Genomic DNA, 21,061 nt, shown 5'->3' on the forward strand with positions numbered 1-21,061 from the left:
GACGTACTTGAATATCTTTTACTTTAATGGAGCGTAAAGAAACTTTAAAACCCAAACAAATCCTTCAAAGTTTTCCATTCCGGCAGGCGTTCTTAACTGAAATCTGTACAAAATAGCAAATATTTTTCATTGTAATGTCTTTGTTGACTTCCAGTAACTTCCAAGAATGAACCAAGACAATTATACAGCATCTGAGATTAGTATACAGCAAGGGTAGAGTTTATTTTCTGTGATTTGTCTCCTGTTCAAACAGGTATGTGTATCTAATAAAGACGGCTGTTAAAAAAATCGCGTGTTATTTGAGCTCGACATGGGGTTGCGTTCGGCTTCATTATAATTCGGGAATTTGATTCCCCAATTTTTGTCTTTGCTGAATCGAAAGAAATAACACCAATCTTTGCTCAAAGTGCAAAATTTCTGCGAAAATCCATGTACCATCGGTTTTATAAGCCCCTAATTTAGACTATTATTCAAGTCGACATTTTTTATTGACATGTTTAGACAGCAATAAAATATATTTTTTTTGCCGGAAAAAGTAAAGAAACCACTCGATTTATACCTTATCAACTCCTTTCTAAGGATCTGTATCGCTATTTTTAATTCCGCGTATATTTAAAGAATATTTTGCGATTTTTTACGCAAGGTGAAAAATGCCCCCAAATCGGCGATTTTATAGGCAAAATCGTAAATTCGGAATTTCTCGAAAAATATTTAATGTATGTAACTCAAACTTTTTAACTATGATAAGGGAACCAGGGGCTAACTTTAAACCAATTTTGAGCGATTTTGAAATTTCGTATTTGGAACTCCTCAGTTGAATCTAAGGGACTGATGCACTCAAGTTTTCTGCTGCAGATTCTTCTCGATAGTACAGAAAGCATCTATCTGAATCTGCCGATATCAATGAAAAAAACAACTAGCTAAATTACACTAGCAGTGCTTGGCGGGAGAAATAAGAACAACTTCAGAATCTCGGCCATTCCGATAATGACCTATTTACGTTCTGCACTATCAACATATCTTTCGTAAGTATCCCCTACTGGTCTAAGTAGACCTTTAAACAAAGAGACAAAGCATTCCTCATTATGAATTCTTTTTATGCGCTAAGAAACCCCCTTAGGGAGTATTTGTGCCTGATAGCATAAAAAGGATCTAGTTCAAGAATTATTTGTCAATCGGACGAAACACATCCCAAGTAAAAAACTTCCAGAACAACTCTTGACAGCCGGTAGACTACTCAAGCAACATGAAGTTACTTGTCCTGACTGTGCTATGCTGCATAGCATTGGCAAGTTGTGTTCCTGATGCCCATGATAATGAGGAAGCTAAACCTGCTTCAACTCAAAATGAAGAGCTCTTGCAAGACGCCCCAGAAGTTGATGAAACCTCTAAAGAAATGACGGGAGGTATGACATCTTGAAACCAGAGTATGTAGACATAGAGGAAACTTTAAAGAAGATAATACTGGAGTTATGAGATCGAAAAGACAGTAAAGGCTGGGGTCCACATATTCTTGTTTTCTTCTGCCAGAACGTCTAATTCCAATCTAAAGTTAAGGCCGGGCTCTTTTTACTTCTGGAGCACATTAAGCCCTGATGAAAATATTTTTAAAGTATAGGAAAGAATTACACAAATATTTCCACTGTGTTTATTTTATTGGTGATTTGTTTCAGATATCCCAACGGAAGTGGAAGATGATGATGAAAACGAAGAGGATGGAGATGATCGTAGGAGAAATCGTATGTAGAGTTCATTGAAATGAGGGATAGGGTAAGGGTAGGGAAGAAAAAAAATAGATGATGAATAACTAAGTTGCAAAGCAAGGATTTACTTCTTACCTCTTAATTTTATGTCTATAATCTCAGAGGCGAACATAATATTTCTGAAAAGCTTGGGGGAGAAAACACAAGTAGCATATGGCGGGAGTGAAATTTTAGAAGGCTACCCTTATGTTTTAATCAGACCAATCCCATACTGAATTCTGCAAGAAAAAGTTTTATTAGAAGAGACTATAAGAGTCTCTGGTGGACTCAGTCAATCCTTGGTTATCACGCAAACTTATATGCATATGCATATCTTTGTAAAGCTACATTAAAGAAGGCCAATCCCGAGTCCTTTTTACGCTCCTGCACAATGCCGACTCACGCATAAAGGAACCCATTTCCATCGGCTAATTTAAGCAAGATATTTTTAATAAAATATCATTAATGAGGTGTTACACTTAAATCGTTATTTTTGAAGTTTTCTCAATCTGCTAATAGTAATGAAAGAAACTAGCTGAATTTACACTAGCTGTGCTAAATAAAAAAAGGAACGACAATCTGGGTATAAGAACTACTTGGCGGGAGAAATAAAAAAAGATCTGAGCAACTTCAGAAACTTGACAATTCCTATACATGGCATAATTTAAAGTCCTATTTAAGTTCTGCTCTGTGAGTATATTTTCATGTGCACGCCCTAATGTTCTAAGTAGACCCTATAGCAAAAAAAAAATGCATTAATCTGTTATGCTGTATGAAATGACCCTCTGGGAGGGACTGGGGGGTTTCAGAGAAACTAGTGGGAGGCGCGAATCGCTGAGGCGTAGATTAATAATTTAATCTACGTCGGGCCACTTCGCGTAGTTGGGTAAATCACTCCGCGTAGATGGGTAAATAGAGATGGTGTCGGGGACGTGTGCTAGGGCCGCGAAAACAAGAAGGGCCGCTGGCGTGGCGTTTAAACCTGAGCTTTACTCGAACACCTCGCTCCCGAACTCCTCGCGAATTTCTCGAAGCCTCTTTTTCATCTTTTCGCGCGTTTCTAGGGAGGGCCCTTTCTTGCTTTTTTTCTCACGCGATGCGAGGCCGTGTCGAGCTCTGATAGCGGCCTTGAGCGCGTAGTATTCCTCTTGTTCCTGAAGTATTAGCCGAAACTCTTCGTCTGAGATATACCCGTCTTGCAGAACCTTAGAGACCAGCTCGCTGATCGAGTTTTTCTTACTCTCCGCTAAAACCATCGTGTCTTCGTGTTTAGCCACCTTGCTCGTAAGACCCCTAGAGACTACCCCCGCGCCCGCGCCCACGACACCGACCAGCCCAGCGACCCCTGCCAGCGGATCGCCGATCAGAACCCCTATCCCAATCAAAGAGACCCCTACCCCGGCACTGGAAAGCGCCCCAGCAGCGATGCCGGATGCCACAGACACAGCATGGGTAACGGCAAAGGCGCGCTTATACTTCTTCCGCACCTGTCGATGATGCGTTATCTCGTTGTCTAGAACCGCCTGAGTGTCACATATTTTCTGGAGTCGGAAGCTTTGCACGTCGCCGCCGATGCTTGCCGGAGCGGTAGGCGTCATGTGCGCACCTTTCGGGGGGCAGACGCTGGGAAGCGAGGGGTATATGCCACCGCTGCTAACGTCGCTGTTTGCCATGCTTGTTATGTCGGACCTAGGTTAGCTCTAATACGAGGCGAACAGGCTTGCCCTTAAAGTCCACCCGTCTACCGCGGTCATCCCTGATCCATATTTGGATACTCGAGACAAACTAAGAGGAAGATGCTGCGACACAAACGGGGATGTCGGGCCCATAGACGACTTTCTCGTACGGCCTCCCGCGGGTTTCTAGGCAAGCGAGAACGTTTGAAGGCTCGTCTAAGGCGAGGCATTGCGTGCGGTTTACGATATCACAGAAGATGTAGAGGACCTCTAATTTCGGCAAAGTCACCTTAAGTGAGCCCCCCCCCAAGGGCAGTGCGAGGCCCCGCCCACCCAACTGATCGTCTTTAGCCTCTAGGCCAAATAGTGCGCAAAGCTCGGCATTCAGGAACGCAACGCCTTTGGACATGAGCGCGATTTTCCCGGTGAGGGGATCCAGCTTCGCGGTCAGAATCTTGCTTTCAGCGCGGTTGATCGTTTCCACGAAGGACTCGGCCGTGTTGTGCCCGGCTGGCAGAGTAGCGATGGGCGGGAAGGAGGCTATGGTCGGTATCTGATGCTCCCGCTCGAGATTATACCAGCTGTTAAACAGCGAGCACTGCCGCAGCGCCACGAATCGTGGGCGTTTTATCGGCTGCTCGAAGAAGAGAGTCAGTTCGCCTTCGGTGAACACAGCATGTAGGACCACTATTGTGTTGAACACAGCCCGCCTTCTTGTTTAATAAGGCTGAGCATGGATTGGGAAGGCTGGCGGATGCTGAACGAGGAGGCGATTCCCCGAAGGGAGGAGGAGGAGACGAAAAAGGCGGCAGTTGCGGCGGGAGCCTCTATAGCCGAACATATCAAACACGCTATAGCCGAACAAGTCAAACGCGCAAAAACTGGTTTCCCTAGGTCTCTGACCCTCGCGCAAAAGCTGCTCTACTCCGTGCCTGCGACCCCCGTGGAGAGCACGGCCTCAGACATCACCCCACTACTCACGCAGCTAGAGATACACGTGGCTGGAAACAAATCATTCACGACTAGGGTCCGAGACATATTCAAAGAGACAGTAGTCACGCACAAGTCCGCCAAGGAGTCTCGCCGGTGGCTATCGGAGCCTTCCTATGGGTACTGGCCACAGCAACTCAACTTTGCGGTCTGGTGGGCAACCGCTGGATGTGGGGTGCCCCTAGTCGACCCCGCTTTCGCCACGCTCCCCTCTGTCATCAGGGGATTTCTAAGGTTTCACGTCTACTTTACCACCCGGAGAATACTCTACAAGCTTGGCGCCCCCCTGCCTGGCGACAGCCCGTTCACGCAAAAAGGTAACCCCTACAAAAAGGCCGCTTTCGAGCGTCTATGTATAGAGTTCGGTTTGCCGCGTAAGCCGGACTTCCGATGGAAAGGCGGGCGGAACCACGGGCTAGGCGATGTGTTTGTGTTCTACCCGGGGGAGGGGTATCGCAACGTGCACGTGATCCGTGGCTACGACACGGTGGCGGACGAGTACCCGAGCCACCTCAATCTGTTTAGCGACGAAGGTGGGACGTACAATAGTGGGAAGCAGGTGGGTTACATACGCAACGACGACCTCGGGGGCTGACAAAAGCAGGGCTAGGAAGACTCGATTGCTCGGTCGAGGCGTTCGTCTACACAGTGCTTGGCGCGCAGGTAAACGTCCGTTCCTCTATCGAGGGGGCCGGTGAGCCGGCCATGGAGGCGCAGGCAGAGTTCACGAAGCTGCTTGAAGACGCGATCATAGAAAACGGCATCGCTCAAAGCGTGCAAAGGTACCAGTTAGCCGTGCAGGAGGCCAAGGTGAGACTGAGTCTTGCGGTCGCACCAGGAGTGTGGCTGATGCCGAGCGATCTGGTGATAAACACGCAAAGCGTCGTGGGCTACAACAATAAGCTGCAGAAAGCCACAGACTCCATGACGCTCGGCGCAAACGCGATCAACACCGAGACAAAGCCAGTCGGTGCTCATAACATGGCCGCTGGGCATCCTAGGAACAACACGTGACTGACCCCGGGATCGCCCGCATGCCGTCCCGGCGGCGAAGCAAGGCTTCCGCCCCTGCAAAAGTGCACGCAGAGGGCGCGGCCTCTGCCCCCTCTCCACGTGATGAGCGACGAATACTTTGAGAGTCTTCTTGAGGGGGGCGCTCCCGGCCGTCGAGTCGTTGGACTGCTCGACGCAGCCTGCCGGAACGGCAACCGGAGGTGAGCAAACTGAGATAGCAGACGCGAGGGAGAAACTCGCGATTCTCGTAGCCTCGGGGAAGTCGAGAGAGATGGTAGGCAAGGCCCTGACTCACGACGACGTCAAACGCATGAGCGCCGAGGAGGTGAGGAAGTACGAGAGGCGATACGAGACTTCTCTAGCCAGCCGGACTACAGACGCCCTGGCAGACAGCTTTCTGAAGCTTACGACCAAGCTAGTAGGCATGGCGCTGCCGATAGACAGTGTGGTCGATCTTCACAATGACCGACTACATCATCAACAACGAGCTCCGCACATTGTGCAGAAGCCTGTCTCTACGCTGCGGTCGTTTGATGGCTTTAGCCGTCGGGGCGTTACACGTAGCACGTCATGTGGACACCGCCGGAAAGGCAAGCGCTGACACGCGGTGTCAACACGAGTTAGCAGTCGCGGACTCACCAGTGGTTTGCCTGCCGGAACGGCAAACGCACAGTGGCGAGTCTGCCACCCCAGAGCAGACGTTCATTTGAAAGTTTGTCACTTCTTCAGCAACCAAGTAGTTGCACCACAAATGGAGGAATCTCAAGGAAGTACTAGTGCCCAGCATCTCGCGAAACCTGACGAACAAGCTGCGGAGCAAGCTGCTCATGAACCTGCACGTACGCCTTCGGCGTTGGCGGAGAGGATCACGAGCCACGAACCACCCGCGACCCGACCTAAACACCCTGGACGAGTCGAAGCCGGAAGGCGCTTGGCAAAGTGGAACCGAATTAAGAGAGCGAAGAAAAAGGCACTTCGTGTCGTGCAACACGTTGAGTCGCCGGTCGCTAGCGAGTCGCAGAGACTCGAGAGCTTGCGCGCGCGCGCCGAAGGCATACACACACCAGTCCCGGAAAGCAACTCTGCTTGGTCGGCTAGCTCGGTTATCGGAGTCGCTGGTCTTCTAGTGTCATTGATCGGCCTCTACACACGTAGGCGGGAGCTAGCTGCCGCGTTCACTCGTTAACCAGCTGTTAACCAGCGAGCTACCGATCCACTTGCTACCGAAGGTACCGACCGCGTGACTTCGCCCGCAAGGCCGCCGCTGGCGGCCGCACAGCAGACCAAGGATCGACCGCTTGCCGTTCCGGCGACAGCGCTTCGCGCTCCCGGACAACGCAAATCTCAACTGTTATCCATGGAGTAAGCAGACATTTAGACACGAGGGCCCCACCCATATCCGCACGTCCGTGTACCGCAATGTCGACGACGCAGCAGAGCAAGATTACAAAGACCATCACCGACGCCGCAGTCATAACCGGCCTCGCCGCCGGTATCGGCTGGTTTGGGCGCAAGGTCTTACGCGAGGACTTTACCAAAGACCCCTCCGCGAACGCCATGAACTACGCAAAAATGACTGCCGCCGTTGCAGGTGCTGTCGCTTTGAAGGGTTACCTTGAGGACCAGAAGATCCTGACCGTGTAGTCGTGTACACTACTACAGTAGTGCACACCACTGCGCGTGTGAGCCATGTATTAGACTCGTGTACGTTTCATGGGCATGCGCCGCCGAAGGCATACACACAGCACGTGAAGTGTGCGCACGTGAAACGTACACGCACTACTCGATGGCCTCCATCGCGATTTTGGTTGGCGGCGCCGTCCTAAACGCGACTGCATTCGTTGGCGGCAACTACCTCGCAAAGTTCCTGTCGGACGATGAGAGCCCTGCCTTAGCTGAGAAGGAGAGGCACGACAAGGCCCTAGAGAAATACCAACAAGACAATGGACGCTACCAACAGCGGCGACAAAAAATCCTCGATTGGCAGGCTCGAAGTCGCGAGGGAGGGTACCTCGCAAAGCATAACTTCACCGACACCGACTACGCGCTCAAACTCTACAACCAGACCCGGCCGAAACAATCTCTGGAGTCGATGCGGGCCCCCGAGCTGTCCGACTACTACATCCCCAGCAAAACCCAGAAGAACGCCGAGTTGGCGTACATTGGCGCCGGCGCTCTCGCCATCGGCTACGCAGCTAGCCGCTTGCTGTGATGCAGCTGCCGTTCCAGCGCTGCATCTAGGCGGCCTTTTTCCATGCTGCGCGTATACGTATAAGATGATTGCAGACCGAGTTCGCGCAGCACTGCCCGAGCAGACGGCAAACGCCTGTTGGAGACTGATACACCTGTTGCAATGCATCGCGATACACACGTAAAGGCCCGCCGGAACGGCAAGCGCATGTCCGACGAAGAACTCGGTGCATTCCTTCGTCCTATATACTACGCCAGAGGTGGCTTCCAGGGAGTGACCGCTCTGCCTGCCAAACTTACCAAGGGCTCAGCCTCCATAGATCGAGTGCGCAAGTGGGTAAGCTCGCAGCCCGTCGGGGGCTACACACAGACCCCCCCTCCGACTACCTACGCCCACTTCTCGGAGCAGATACCAAACCGTACCCACAAGTCGGACCTGCTATTCTTGCCAACCGACCGCGGGTACAAGTATGCCCTGACTGTCGTTGTCGTTGCTTCACGATATAAAGCCTCCCGCCCACTGAGGACTAAGAGCGCGGCCGTCGTCTCCCGCGAACTCGCTGGCATCTATGCAGAGGGACCTGTCACATGGCCTAAAGTCCTCATGGTTGATGACGGCACGGAGTTCAAGGGTGCTACCACAAAGCTCCTAACAGACCACGGGGTGGAGGTGCGACGGGCTGAGCCAGGGCACCACAGGAGCCAAGCTTTCGCCGAGTCTTTCCATCGCTGGCTAGCACAGCGCCTATTTCGTGCGCAGTACTCGAAGGAGCTTGCATCCGGCGAGACAAACCGCGAGTGGGTTACTGCATTGCCAATTGTCATCTCGGACATGAACGCAACGAAGACTCGCATGACTGGCTTTGCGCCTAAAGACGCCATAAAGCTGAGGCGCGTGCCTCTCAAAGCCGAAAAGCCCCCCTCCGTAGGAACGGAGGTGTACATCGCCGTAAACGAGGAAGACCTTCAGGACAAGGGCCGACGGCGAGCGACGGACCCGTGGTGGACAAGCAAGGCATACCCAATACTAAAGAGGGTCATGGAGCCCGGACAGTCAGTGTTGTATTACATGGCGTACTCTAAGCACGGCTTCACGCGTTCGCAGTTGCGTAGTGTGACGCTAGCGTGACAAAACAGATGAAAAAAATCTGCTGATCGCGCAAGCGTCACCTAGCGTGATCAGCGCTTGTGCCTTCTATTTCAGCTAAGGCACGTGAGTCTGACATTCCACTTGTAGTGACCCTGACTGTCGTCCAGCCGGTCGATACTGAAGCATTGGGGATAATTCTTGGTGTACCCCTGAAGCACAAGCTGAGGGCCACAGGACGTGCACTTCTTTTCCGCGTTAGCAATCATGCCGAGTACGTGGTCTACCGTCAAAACGTGGTGCGGCCCCGTGTACTTTGTGCGACCCTTTCGTCTGTAGTCTATAGCGTATCGCTTGATTCGCGCTATAATGAGCTCTTCACTGGGCGTAGCCTGCAGTCCTGTGGGAACCAAGGCACCGGGGGTGTTATCGGGGGGGATCACGCGGACTATCTGGTCGGCGCCCCGCACGCGGGAGATGCCGATGTATACAGCATTCGTGATCCAGCCCTCTAAGCTGTGGTCTATGATGAACAAACGTCTTGGAGTCTGGATAGTCTTGCCCTGCACCCGGTGGACTGTCCCCCAGCCCGTGTATTTCCACTCGAGGGGAAGCCCGTTAAGGACCGCGTCGAGAGGAACCTCGACTACCGTGCCTTTGTACGCGTCGACCTTCGCACCCCTTTTGCCTGGCACGGGCACCGGCCGCCCTTGCTTGCGATAACGATGCGCGACGCTGGGATCGGGGTCAAAGCGGATGATTGCTGGCAATCGGGGGTAATTTTTCCTGTGGTGCTCTACCAATTGCTGCTGAACAAGGGCCCCCATCTTGTTGGTCGAGCACACCCACATATCGCTTGGGTGGGCCTGCTCGATCGCCGCGTCGAACGCCACCCCATCCCACTCCTCTCGAAACACCTCAAGCTGTTGGGAATCTGGCTAACACCAAATCCGGCCCTTTATCTCGTGGAGCCTGGAGGAGGGCGCGGCAGAGCCGCAATCGCATGTACTGTTCGGCTTTCCGCAGTCTTCACACAGGCAGCGGTAGTCGGACTCTAACCAGCGGATGTTCCCTTGTGCCCACTGCTTGAGATGCTCACCGCCCACTCGGTCTTCCCCGATCCTCCTTGGCCTGCTAGATACATCTTTGCAGAGGTTGGGGCCACTAGATCGCACGGCAGGCTCGGCGCAGTGCTTGGCTCCCTAGCCAAGCTCCCCGACTTCTTCGGACCCCAAGCCGCTTCGGGTCGCCACTCGTACCCAGGCTTCTTGTGGCGCCACTCTCCATACCTCGGATTTCGCTCCACGAGCTTTACACCACTGGGCACCGCCTTTGCGTATATGGCATCTGTGCACACTCGGAGGACGTCTTCGCGAGGGATCCGCCTCAACATGCGTCGCAACGCTATGTTTGTGTACGCCAAGACGAAGGCCCTGATATGGTACCATTGTGAGCGCCGTACGCCGTATTTGTATTGGATCAGATGAGCCCCGTCGGCATGCTCGAAGTTAAGTGAGTGGTCGGTGCCCGCAAGGAGGTTTGTCATATACGCGGCTTCTACACGGTCGCGGACTACGATCGAGTACTCGTCGCCATGGCGAGCGCACTTGCCTACGAAGCGGACAGCGAGATCTCGACCCTCAGGGTACTGCGAGTCTTCGCCGCCGGGGCGGCACGCGATGGAGTGGGGGAACTTGATGGAGTCCTTTTTTCCGACGCTATACAACACCTCCCTCGCCGTGGCCATGACGAGGTCACCCGAGTCTAACAGGTCCTTGAGCTCTGGCGTGGTGATCCAGCCCTCGGTTTGCTCCAAGTGCTGCCCCACCCTTCCGGAAGTGTAGGGGTGGCAGGCCTCAGAGAACTCCCACTTGGTCAGCTGAATGGCCCCGGTAAGTTGAAGAACCTCGCTCAATGGCCATCCCACAACATCCGCGATACGATACACGTTCGTAGGGAAGCCGTTTTTCCGTACCAAATCAATGGCGTCCGGGGCGCCGCCGGAGAGACTGTCCTCGCATACTAGGTACTCCGCACGCATGTCGATGTGCGCATGAGGCTGCGCCCCTAAGTTTTCCTTGCTATTCCACACTTTGGACTCAACCTGCGCCGCTCGCCAGACGTCCCTGTACTTAAGAGGCGTTGGCCTGATGTTCTCTCTTTGGGTCCACTTCTTGAAGCGATACCCTATTGCACCGCCCATCGAGTGCGTAGTTTCGGTGTACTCTTGGTAGGCTGGGTGATCATCAGGGAGCCATTGAGGGTCATGTCCAGTCTCGTCTGTAAACGCCCTGTCGATAGCCGCTCCGTCCTGTTCCGATCGGTACAGTTTGCCTTCGTGCGTGACTATAACACGCCCACACAGCCAGATCCTCGTGCTTCTGGGTATCGCCCTGTTTATAAAGCAAATGAGCACCTCTCGCACTTTTGCCTCGCGCGTTTTTGTGGCGGCACTGGTAGCGCGAGGCGCTGCCTTCTCCTGACAAAACAAACGAAGCTCCCCCTCAGCCTCGAAGTCTAGGCCGTGGATTCTCGCGATCGCAGGTGGTTCAGTCGGAAGCTCCGCCCAGGCGTGGTTATTGTGGCAGGGGATGCGGATTTGTGTGCACCCCCTCTCGTACTTCCCCGAGTCCCACATAACGTTACCCAGGGCGTCCACGGCTACCAGCTTTATCTCGAGCTTCTTTTCCATCTCAAAGAGGTCTTCTTTGGTGCATCCCGTAGTGGCCAGCTTCTTGTCAAATCGCTCGAGGACCTTGCCTCGTGTCTTGGTCAGACCAAGGGAGCGCGAGGTGCCGCGATTCCTCAAGAAGTCGGCAACATAGCTCACAACACAGTTAGCGAAGGCGTCACTCCCCTCTCGCTCAAACATTGGCCCAGGCTCCCCATTTTGCTCAGGTAAAGGGCGAAGCTCGTATCTCACGTAGACTAGGTACTCTCGTCCTTTCTCCCAAATACCCGCATCGATGCCTTCCAGGGCGCCGGCTGCGATTTGGTCCCCTCTTTTGACTAACGACCCACCAATCTTGTGCTGCGAGCGCCCTTCCTCCTCCGTGATTGGCGCCAATGGCTCTGCGGGGGCCTTACCAACGACCGTGAAGAGTCCGTAACGCCGGTGGGGGTCTACCATCTCGAGCACCAGCGGCAGCACTGCGTTTGCCCTCAGAGACTCTCGCTCGTGCGAGACCCACCACACCGAACCGTCGTCATTAATATCAGGCCCCCGCATAACCGGCTTTAGAGCAATGACACCTGTTCCACCAAGATCCCGTATCTCCTGGTAAACACCGGCGCTTATGTCTTGGCCCCGAAGAGTGGAATCCACGCTTGGGAACCAAAGATGGGCGCCGCCGACGAAGAGAGAATAGTGCTCCTCGGGGTCTAAGCTCTCTGGGCCCTCTTGCCGCCGTCCCGGCAGCAAAGGGTCGAACTCGCGCTGGACTTCCTCTGTCCACACTTTCGCCGGTACGAGCGGCTTAAGCAGCTTGTGTTTGACATCGTCGGGGATGTCCTCGTCCAGGATGTTCTGGTCCAGCCCTGCCAGTACGGCGGGCGCCTCTTTGTCAGGCATGCTATCGAGAATCTCTTCTATATAAGCGTCCATGTTTGGGTATACCCTGTGCCACCCAGTCTCCGACTGCCCGTATCACAACCGGAGGGACGAGTGTTCGGGTATGACCTGTGCCACCCAGTATCAATTGCCCGTACCGCGGGCTGCGATGTCAGACAGGACGAGTGCGAACCATTTCCGAGCGCGCCTCTCGACGCCACGTATCCTCTGCCCTTCAAGATTCGCTCCGCAGGGGCAGCACAACCGCGTCTCCGACCGAGTCCCTATGCCGCAGATCCTGCACGGCACGGGGGGGATGCCTTTACGGAGCCTTTGGAGGTGCACCTTGCAGTAGGTGTCCATGCACCTCCGGCCGCACGTGCCTGCGTGGCCGACCTTTAGCCACCCGCAATAATCCTTTCCGCACCTCGTCCTTCGAACGCTCGGTATACCACAAGACAGACGGATGTCTAATTGCAAGTCCTTGGGGGTTCGAACTGCATCATTGGAAAAATATAGCCATGATACTTCATAACAGCTCCATTTATTAGGGTGCGAGTCACAAAGTCCTTAAAAACGTATGTCATGAAGTACCAAGCTGACGGCCAAGATGGCGGCTCGACTCAAACACGGGATTAGACCTAAAGTGCTTGGCTGGAAACTTTCAGTAACAGGGGAAAGAGGAGGACGCCTTCGTGGATGGAGTTTTAAAGAGTTCGACCGCCTCTCTGAAACTGTATTTTGGAAACAGGAGGCTTCAGTAGCAAACAAGGACTGCCATAAAATCGTAGACCTGCGGCCGGCGATCGAGCGTTCGATAAAAAGAACACACGACGGTATTCATCGCCCTATTATCGCTGCTTTAGCAGAGAAATCCCGAGAGAAGTTAGAAGTCATGAAAGCAAGCAAAATTGAACGGCCAAACTGGGGGATTGGGAGCACCACGTGAGTAAAACTCAGGCTTAAACGCCACGCCAGCGGCTTTGAATTTACGGCCGAAAAACGGTCATTCCGCGCTCCGTAGGTTGGCGGCCCTCCTCGTTTTCGCGGCCCTAGCACACGTTCCCGACACCATCGCTATTTACCCATCTACGCGGAGTGATTTACCCATCTACGCGAAGTGGCCCGACGTAGATTAGATTATTAATCTACGCGTCACCGAAAGACCCCAGCCTGGAGTGAGGCTGGCAGGCCCGGAGGGGCGATTCGCACCTCCCACTAGTTTCTCTGAAACCCCCCAGTCCCCCCCCCCCCTCTACTACGAAAGCAATGTTGTGAAGTTTCGTAATATTGAAAAATATATATTTCTGTGCTTTTATTGGTTCATTTGGGTGTTTTTTGGTTATTTTCTTTCGATTTTTAAAATTATTTCTATCACTTCTAATCTCTACAATAGTCAATATATATATATATATATATATATATATATTGACAATTTCGTGGTTGCCCACTCATCCCCTGATGAGTGGGCAACCACGAAACAGACCTGTAGGGAAACCTATGTAGTTTGTATTTTTCTCAAACCAACACTATATATATATATATATATATATATATATGTATATATATATATATATATATATATATATATATATATATATATATATATATATATATATATATATATATATATATATATATATATATATATATATATATATATATATATATATATATATATATTATATATTATATATTATATATATAAAATAAAATGTATTTCATAACAATAAAAAATACCCCGAAATCATATTTCAAGAATTTTTCAGTTAAAGACCTGTTTTTTTTATATAGTGGCGATAAGGTAGTTGCGACTGTGTATGTTAATTGTGTATAGCAGCCAACACATGCTTGGGGCGTCCAAGTATGTTTCGCCTTTGTGAAAATCGCCAAGGTACTCTACGGTGTCCAAAGGGAAAGGTCATCGTGGTGGCGTACGCGAACTACGGTCGCACGGCTAAAGGAGTGTGCTGACACAATTCGATAAAAACCACTGGTTGCTACTACAGGAAATCCAAGAACCTTATTCGCAAAGCGTGCCATGGAGAAAACAAATGCGCACTCAATGCGCGTAACTCAGTCTACGGCGACCCATGTTATGGTACCTACAAGTACATCGAGGTCCTTTATCACTGCGTCTGAGTAAGCACGCTGTAATGATTGGTCCTTATCGAGGATGAAAAATGATTGGTCAATAAAAGAGTGAACATTTCAATTGAGTTGGATATTATTCTCCCCTAGCCTCCTCCGGAGGCTTCTCGAGTGATTTGACGAAAAAGGCTTTTTTTTCGATTTCGGGCTTCCTGTGGCATGTCAAGTAAGAGCGGGGGCCTGGGTTAGGGGGAAAGGTTTTTCGCCATAAAAACCCCAATTCATAAAAATACTGAAAAATTATAAATGGAAAGCAAACTTGCATATGCATATCTTTGTAAAGCTACATCAAAGAAGGCCAATCCCGAGTCCATTTTACGCTACTGCACAATGCCGACCCCATTTCCATCGGCTAATTTAAGCAAGATATTTTTAATAAAATATCATTAATGAGGTGTTACACTTAAATCGTTATTTTGAAGTTTTCTCACAAAAAAAAAACGATGTATTTTCGATTGTAAACAGTAATTTATAAAGGAGTCGTTGATCAACATTCTTTAAAAAATAAAGAAAAGGAAAAGGGGATTTTGAAGGGGCTAAATTTAAATGGGAGCTGTGGCAGAGCAAGTCAGAATTTAAGAAAAAAAACTTTTTGGATTTTCGGTTTCTTTGAGGATGTGATTGATTTTTTAGAGCGGATGGCCTGTTAAATATCTCAGATTCAGATAGATTCTTTAGTATTTTAACGGTTGAGGTTTCCGTCGGACCTCCGGAAGTAAACAGGTAACAATGCGGCTTTAAAATAGGAAATATTACAAAACTAAAGACAGCATCCTGTTCTTATATGTTGTAACCGTCGGAACTTGACATTCACCGTGCGGTTACGAAAAATGTAGAAACAAATGCAATACTGAAAGCAAAACTATCAGGTTCTGACACCAGCCAAAAAGTAGGCAAAAATAAATGGAATGAAAAGAAAACGATCGAGCGAAAGGCAACGTGAGAACGAATACATGATGCAAGGCATGGTCTTATAAGGATTTATTAACAAATTAAATAATAAACTTTAAGTGATAACAAACATAGTCAAATCCGGGTGACCTTAGCCAAAGGCTAGTTTTAAAAACAAAGTACTTACAACAAGTAAATCAAACTGAACACAACTGGCGTGACAGGCCCGTACGGACAGCGCTCTAAGCTTGTAGCTTATCTCTGCTGACTGTTGTCCCTGAGTAACTGCATATCTCGCTCCCGCATCACGCCGCGCAAGCAATGCGTCTCCTTTGCTCAACGGTACTAAACTAAACAAAAACTAACAGATACTGTAAAAACAGCCGCTTTTATACTCGCTTTTGGACGCGCATTTTTCTAGGGACGCTAACATTTACTACCGTTCACTCAGCGTCCATTGTCCTGTCAAATTTAGAAACTAATCTTCCTGGGAAATGGTAAAAGGACGCTTACTTGATTCAATTATCACTATCAAGCTATTGATACTAATCTAAAGGAATTTGAAACATGTTGAAAGTAAATTCCTAAACGTGTACGGATCGAATTAGAATCACGTTTGAGAAACAATCCGTAAAATACGTAAAACAATTACAATCGCTTCCTTAAAATCTTAGCAAAATCTAAAATAACCCAAAATACCACCCGGTCACAATGTGAATAAAATAACTATCCAAATTTCACAATCTTATTTGAATCCCACGTTGCTCATGACCGTGTAGAGGGGTCACAGTTTGAGGTTACATTATTATCATGGTCTATTTTTGGTAACCTTTTCATGGCTTTGTGTTGTAAATTTAGCCAAGATTCCTGCTCCACAGGACATTGCACTAGTTTGTTTCGCTTCTTGACTCTAAAACATTTCGTTATCCCCTGCGACTAAGCTCTTTTCACACAAATCGTATGAATCCGCAACGTTCACACGTATACGACAATTATGCAAGCGAATCCGCAAAACTTTTTAAATCCGCAAACCGTATAGGTGTAGACGGTCGAATCCGGGACTTTTGGATTACGATTACGTCAATATCACCTCCAGTCTCTTGCCGTGTGATAAAAACAATACAATGAACTTCATTTCACGAGGGTTGCATATCAACCTTTTTACAGTTTTTTTAATATATGGCGCAGATAGTATCCCTTCTTCTTGGGTAAAATTTCCAGTCTTATGGCCTGTGTCCAGGATAATTATATCCAATTTTCTTGGTAAAATTTCCAGTCTTCTTGGCGTCTGTTGGACGAATAGTTCAACAGAAGCAGTTTTAGCAGCTTTTAAAAACGGCGTGGAAGAAACCAACCACGTCCTATCTGCCGATTAATGTAATACTAACTTATCTAATAAAACAGTCTCAGGACGTGAGTAGTATATGATAGTGCCGATATCCTGGAATTAGCATATTGAGCATATTCAAATGAGGATGACGTCATAGGACCTGTCAAAAGGAAACCAATCAAAAAAGCAGAGATATATTCCGCAAATTAGCATAGTGAGAGGATGCAAATGAAGACCCAAAGCTGCTCAGGAATGTGTGGAATGTGTAAACCTGTCAATCTGTCGAAAAGGGGACCCGTCAAGCGTGGGAAAAACGGAAGGCGTCGAAAGAGGGTAAAGAAAAAGGAAAAATGATGCAAATGGACAGAACAAAACCGCTGCGGAGTGAGGAGTCCTACACTTCTGGTTCTTGGACGTGAGGGAGGAGATCGTGATGCCTACAACCTTCGGGTCAGCTACGACATGAGCGCTCCTCGTTTGTCTCGTAACTGCCCTGAAGGTAGTCCTGGCGTCTTTACCAATACGGTGTGTGTCTCTCCGAGAACCCTGAGCTGAAGGCCCTTATGAAACGTTTTTTTCTTCTTACTGATTTTATTAGTAGTTCAGATCATGATGAATAAAGAGAGTGTTGTTTTTTCTAAGGTGTCTTCGTCTTGGTCTAAGGTCTGTAGCGCGAGAGCCAGGCGCCTAGCGGGTGGACGGGTCCGGGCATGGTCGTTTCGCTTTTTTGGTAGACGTCGAGTTTGAAGGTTCGCTTGAGGAGTTGGCCCAGCTGGCTTTCGAGCATGTCTCGGCAGAGGTTCAAGGCTTTGCGTCTCTTGCACCCCAGTTGGCCAAGAGCGAGGCTGCGAAGTTCGGCTTCGATGAGTTTGTAGAGTTGTTCGGCAAAGTGACGAATATGGTGGGGGTCGACGGACCAGAATGCGTTCTCCGTGTTGCTCCCAAATAGTGAATTCAGGTTTTTCGTTTTCGTGTTGGTGTGCTGCGGAGGAGGACGTGCTTGTCATGGTGAAACAAGGCTCGAAATGACGGGGTGACGCTTGGTGGGGTCTTTTTTCTTTCTTTTAGGTTTGGGGTGACTGACAGGTGACAGGTGGTGTGACGTGAAAGACAGGAATGCAAAAGTCGAAAACCCTCGCTTCATTAGCACATTGCGATAAACATCGGAGAAGGTATGGCGGACCGTTTACAGGCTATTACGTGTGTGATGAGTGCGATGAGATTTCCGGTGGGACCGACGACTCAAACGCAGCGCGGACCTCTCGATGCGGTGTGGCCTAAAGAGATCGGGTTCAGTTATGGCTCGTTCCGCGATATGAGTGAGCAGGGGGTGAAGGGACAGTTTTTCCGTTTTCCACGGCCGTTTTCTCATCTATCGTTGCGAAATCGCCGTTCGGTTCGATGGTTGTTGCCGCGTTTGGGCTTGGAGTTCTCGACGATGAACCGTGCTCCAGGGGTGAGGCCTTTGCACGAGGTAGCCAACACGATTTTCGAGTTGTACGAGACCTATGGGAACGAGGGAACACTGGCGTGGGCGGATGCGGTCTCGGCCTCGCTGGTGGCACCGCTGGGGATACCGTCCGTGATGTTGTCTTGGTACGACTGCCCGTCGTACCAAACGTTACACCACCGGTATTACCCGAGAACCGCCGCGGATTCGGCAGGATGGGACTTTGCCGAGAAGTTGAGTTCAGCGGTGTGTGGGGTTCATGGGGCCGCGTCGTCGCCGCGTATCTCTTGTCCACGAGTTCGAGCGATGGTCTTTTAGCGTTTGGTGATGGAACAACAGCGGAAGGGAAACGACGACGAGGAGGAGGAGGGTGATGGGGAGAGAGAAGAGAAGATGCATGACACTTTTTTTTAAAATAAAGTGTGTTTTATTAGAATGCCAAGGTCTTTGGTCTTTTAGTGTTGTTATTGTCTTTTAGTAGCGGGACCATTTCTTGATGGCTTGCCGTGAGGGTTTCATCCGTTTTCGTCGCGGCTGGGTGAGAAAGTCGGCGAGATCGGGCAGGGCCGAGGGGGGTGAGGGTCCCAAGGGACGGTCCGCTTTGGCCTTTCGCATGGGTTGCCGCTTGCCCGTCTTTTTAGGCCGAGGCGTCTCGAGGGGAGGGACGGGTAGGTCCAGGTCCAGGTCCGGCTCCGGTTCAGGCTCGGGAACAGGTGGGGGTGGCGCGGCTCTCGAGGCTCCTGGGAGTTGGGCGAGGCGACACATGGCCCGGTACTCGTTGTAGAGTTGGGCGTACCGTTGCATCCGGACGTCGGGAGGGAGGGTACCGTCTTCGAGAAAGGCTCCCAGGCGTTGCTCCATAGCCACCATGATTTGGAGTTCAGGGGCCGCGGACCACCAGCGTTCGGTGACGAGTCCTTGGACGATCTCCTTGGGCACCAGGGCCATGCGACGCAAGGCCGGTGTGGGTGGCGTCTTGCGGGTGGGCATGGTGGTGGCGCAAACTGAAGGGATTCGGGGGTGGGGCTTTCCTTTTCTAGGCTGCGATCAACTTGGGTCCCGGTGTGGGTCGAGGTTTAGCCCTAGGTTTGGGTTGGACCCTAGGTGGTGGGGGTGGGGGGTCTTCCTCGTCACCGTTGTCGTCGTCGAGGTCTTCGACGGGAGGAAGGTGTCGGCGCTTGGGCTGACGTGGGAGGGGGAGGTCGAGGTCGAGGTCCTTGATCAGCTCACAGCCATGGTGCTGGAGGCGACGGGTCACGTTGGGGGCCTTGTCTTGGGCGCTGTCGAGCATGTGTCCCACAAACCCTCCGGCGATGGGGAGGGCACGTTTTTGGCAAGGGCTTGGAGGTAGCGTTTGGCCACGGCAGGGAGGAGGGGCGCCAGAGCGTTCCCTCCATGTTGTTGGAGGACCTGGCGGCGACGGCGGCTGGCCAATTTACGGGTGGCCAGAGCACGGAGTTGGTTTCGGTGGGGGTACAGTTTCCGGTACATCCCACGGCTCAAGGGGATGTTCCGGTTGACGACATTGAGGGCCAGTTCGCTGACGGTGTTGATTTGTTCGGGGGTAGCGTGGAGGACCAGTTTCTTGCGTACCGCCGGGGAGGCTTTACCGGGGACTTGGAGAAAGGTGGCGTTGCGTCGGGTAGACGGTTTGGGCACGCCAGTTCCGGCCCAGTTGCTCGAGGCGGATGTCGGGGACGAGGGGGAGGCCCCTACCCCGTTGTTGGGTGCTGACGGTATGGGTGGTGGTCTCAGTGATGGGGCCCCGGCGCTTGGTGGACGTCTTAGATCGTGTGGTGGTCCGAGTGGTGCGTCCTTTTCCTTTTCCTTCCCCTCGGACGAGGTTCAGGTTCAGGTCTTGGGTGTTCATGGGATGTCGTACACCAGCTGCCTTTGGGCGCCGACCTGGACGATCCGCTTGAGCTCACCACCAATGAGTGCGGTGTACGCCTTGGTCGTGGCTTGTGTGAAGTCGACGTAGATGTCGACAATGCCTTTATGCTGTGGGTGAGCGAACCCCGAGGCCGCGTTGCCCGCAGGGGTCAGGTCAAACACCATGACGCCGTACCCATTGGCGAACTCCTTGCGGGTGGTGGACACCAACCCCATCGATTGGTTGACCGTTCCAGCGATGGCCCCCAGGGTGTTGTAGTAGAGGTCAGCACTCCACCCGTCGGTCATCTTGTATTGGGGAGCGGGCATCTTGATACCGTCCACGACCACCTTGATCGCGCTGAACATGTTGGTGGGGAAGTGAAACGGGTTAAGGCGGTAGCTCCCGTTGTACCCCTCGCTGTCCACAAAGGCCACGAAGATGCGGTTGGGACGGTCTCCCACAAACACGTCTTGCAACTTGGTGGAGCGTGGTCCCTGGGGGACCTCTCGGGTCTTGATGATCAGGGGACGGACAGGGAACTTCTCGGGGGCGGTGCTGTGGACCACCCCTTCCTCGCTGGGGGAAGCCTTCTTCGCTCCCATCAGGCGCCCCTCGACGGACAGACGGAGGTGGGGACCACGTGAAAGAGGCTCAACTGGGCGTCGACGATCCTCACGATCTCGTTCTGGTTCTCTGACATAAGGACAAAGGCGTCAGGGTTGAGGTCCAGCTTGAGCTTCACGGAGACCCCGTCGGGGAGGTACCGGTCCGATTGGAAGAGCTCGGTGTGGAGGACACCATGGAGCCCTACGTTCACCCCCAGGGCCGTGTAGGTGGCGCGCTCCACGAGGCCTTTGTTGGTCCCTGCAGCCGCCACGTCGAAGGACTCCATGGCCCCTGGGGTGTAGCGGTCCAAGAGTCCCGCCGACAGGGCGGTCTCCTGAGCCTGTTTGGTGTATCCGGTCAACGCTTCGACGTAGCCCCGGTAGGCGGACGTGTCCGTTTGGCTGCAGACCAACGTTCCGTTCAGGTGTAGGGTGATCTGCTTGATGAGGGACGCGAGGGCTTAATTGACAAAGCCCACCTTCTGGTCGGCGTCCAGGGCGGCCCCGTC

General features: G+C 51.5%; 1 protein-coding gene across 1 annotated transcript; it reads left to right on the top strand.

The window, feature by feature from the left end:
* The first annotated feature begins 1,172 nt into the window (after positions 1–1,172).
* On the top strand, positions 1,173–14,464 carry LOC5510634. Its single transcript, XM_032379858.2, has 3 exons — positions 1,173–1,406; positions 1,674–1,739; positions 14,090–14,464. Exons 1-3 carry the CDS (start codon positions 1,247–1,249, stop codon positions 14,221–14,223), a joined length of 360 nt encoding a protein of 119 aa, XP_032235749.1. The 5' UTR covers positions 1,173–1,246; the 3' UTR covers positions 14,224–14,464.
* The last annotated feature ends 6,597 nt before the right edge of the window (positions 14,465–21,061 follow it).

This window comes from Nematostella vectensis, chromosome 9 (assembly GCF_932526225.1).
Source record: "Nematostella vectensis chromosome 9, jaNemVect1.1, whole genome shotgun sequence".
NCBI lineage: Eukaryota > Metazoa > Cnidaria > Anthozoa > Actiniaria > Edwardsiidae > Nematostella > Nematostella vectensis.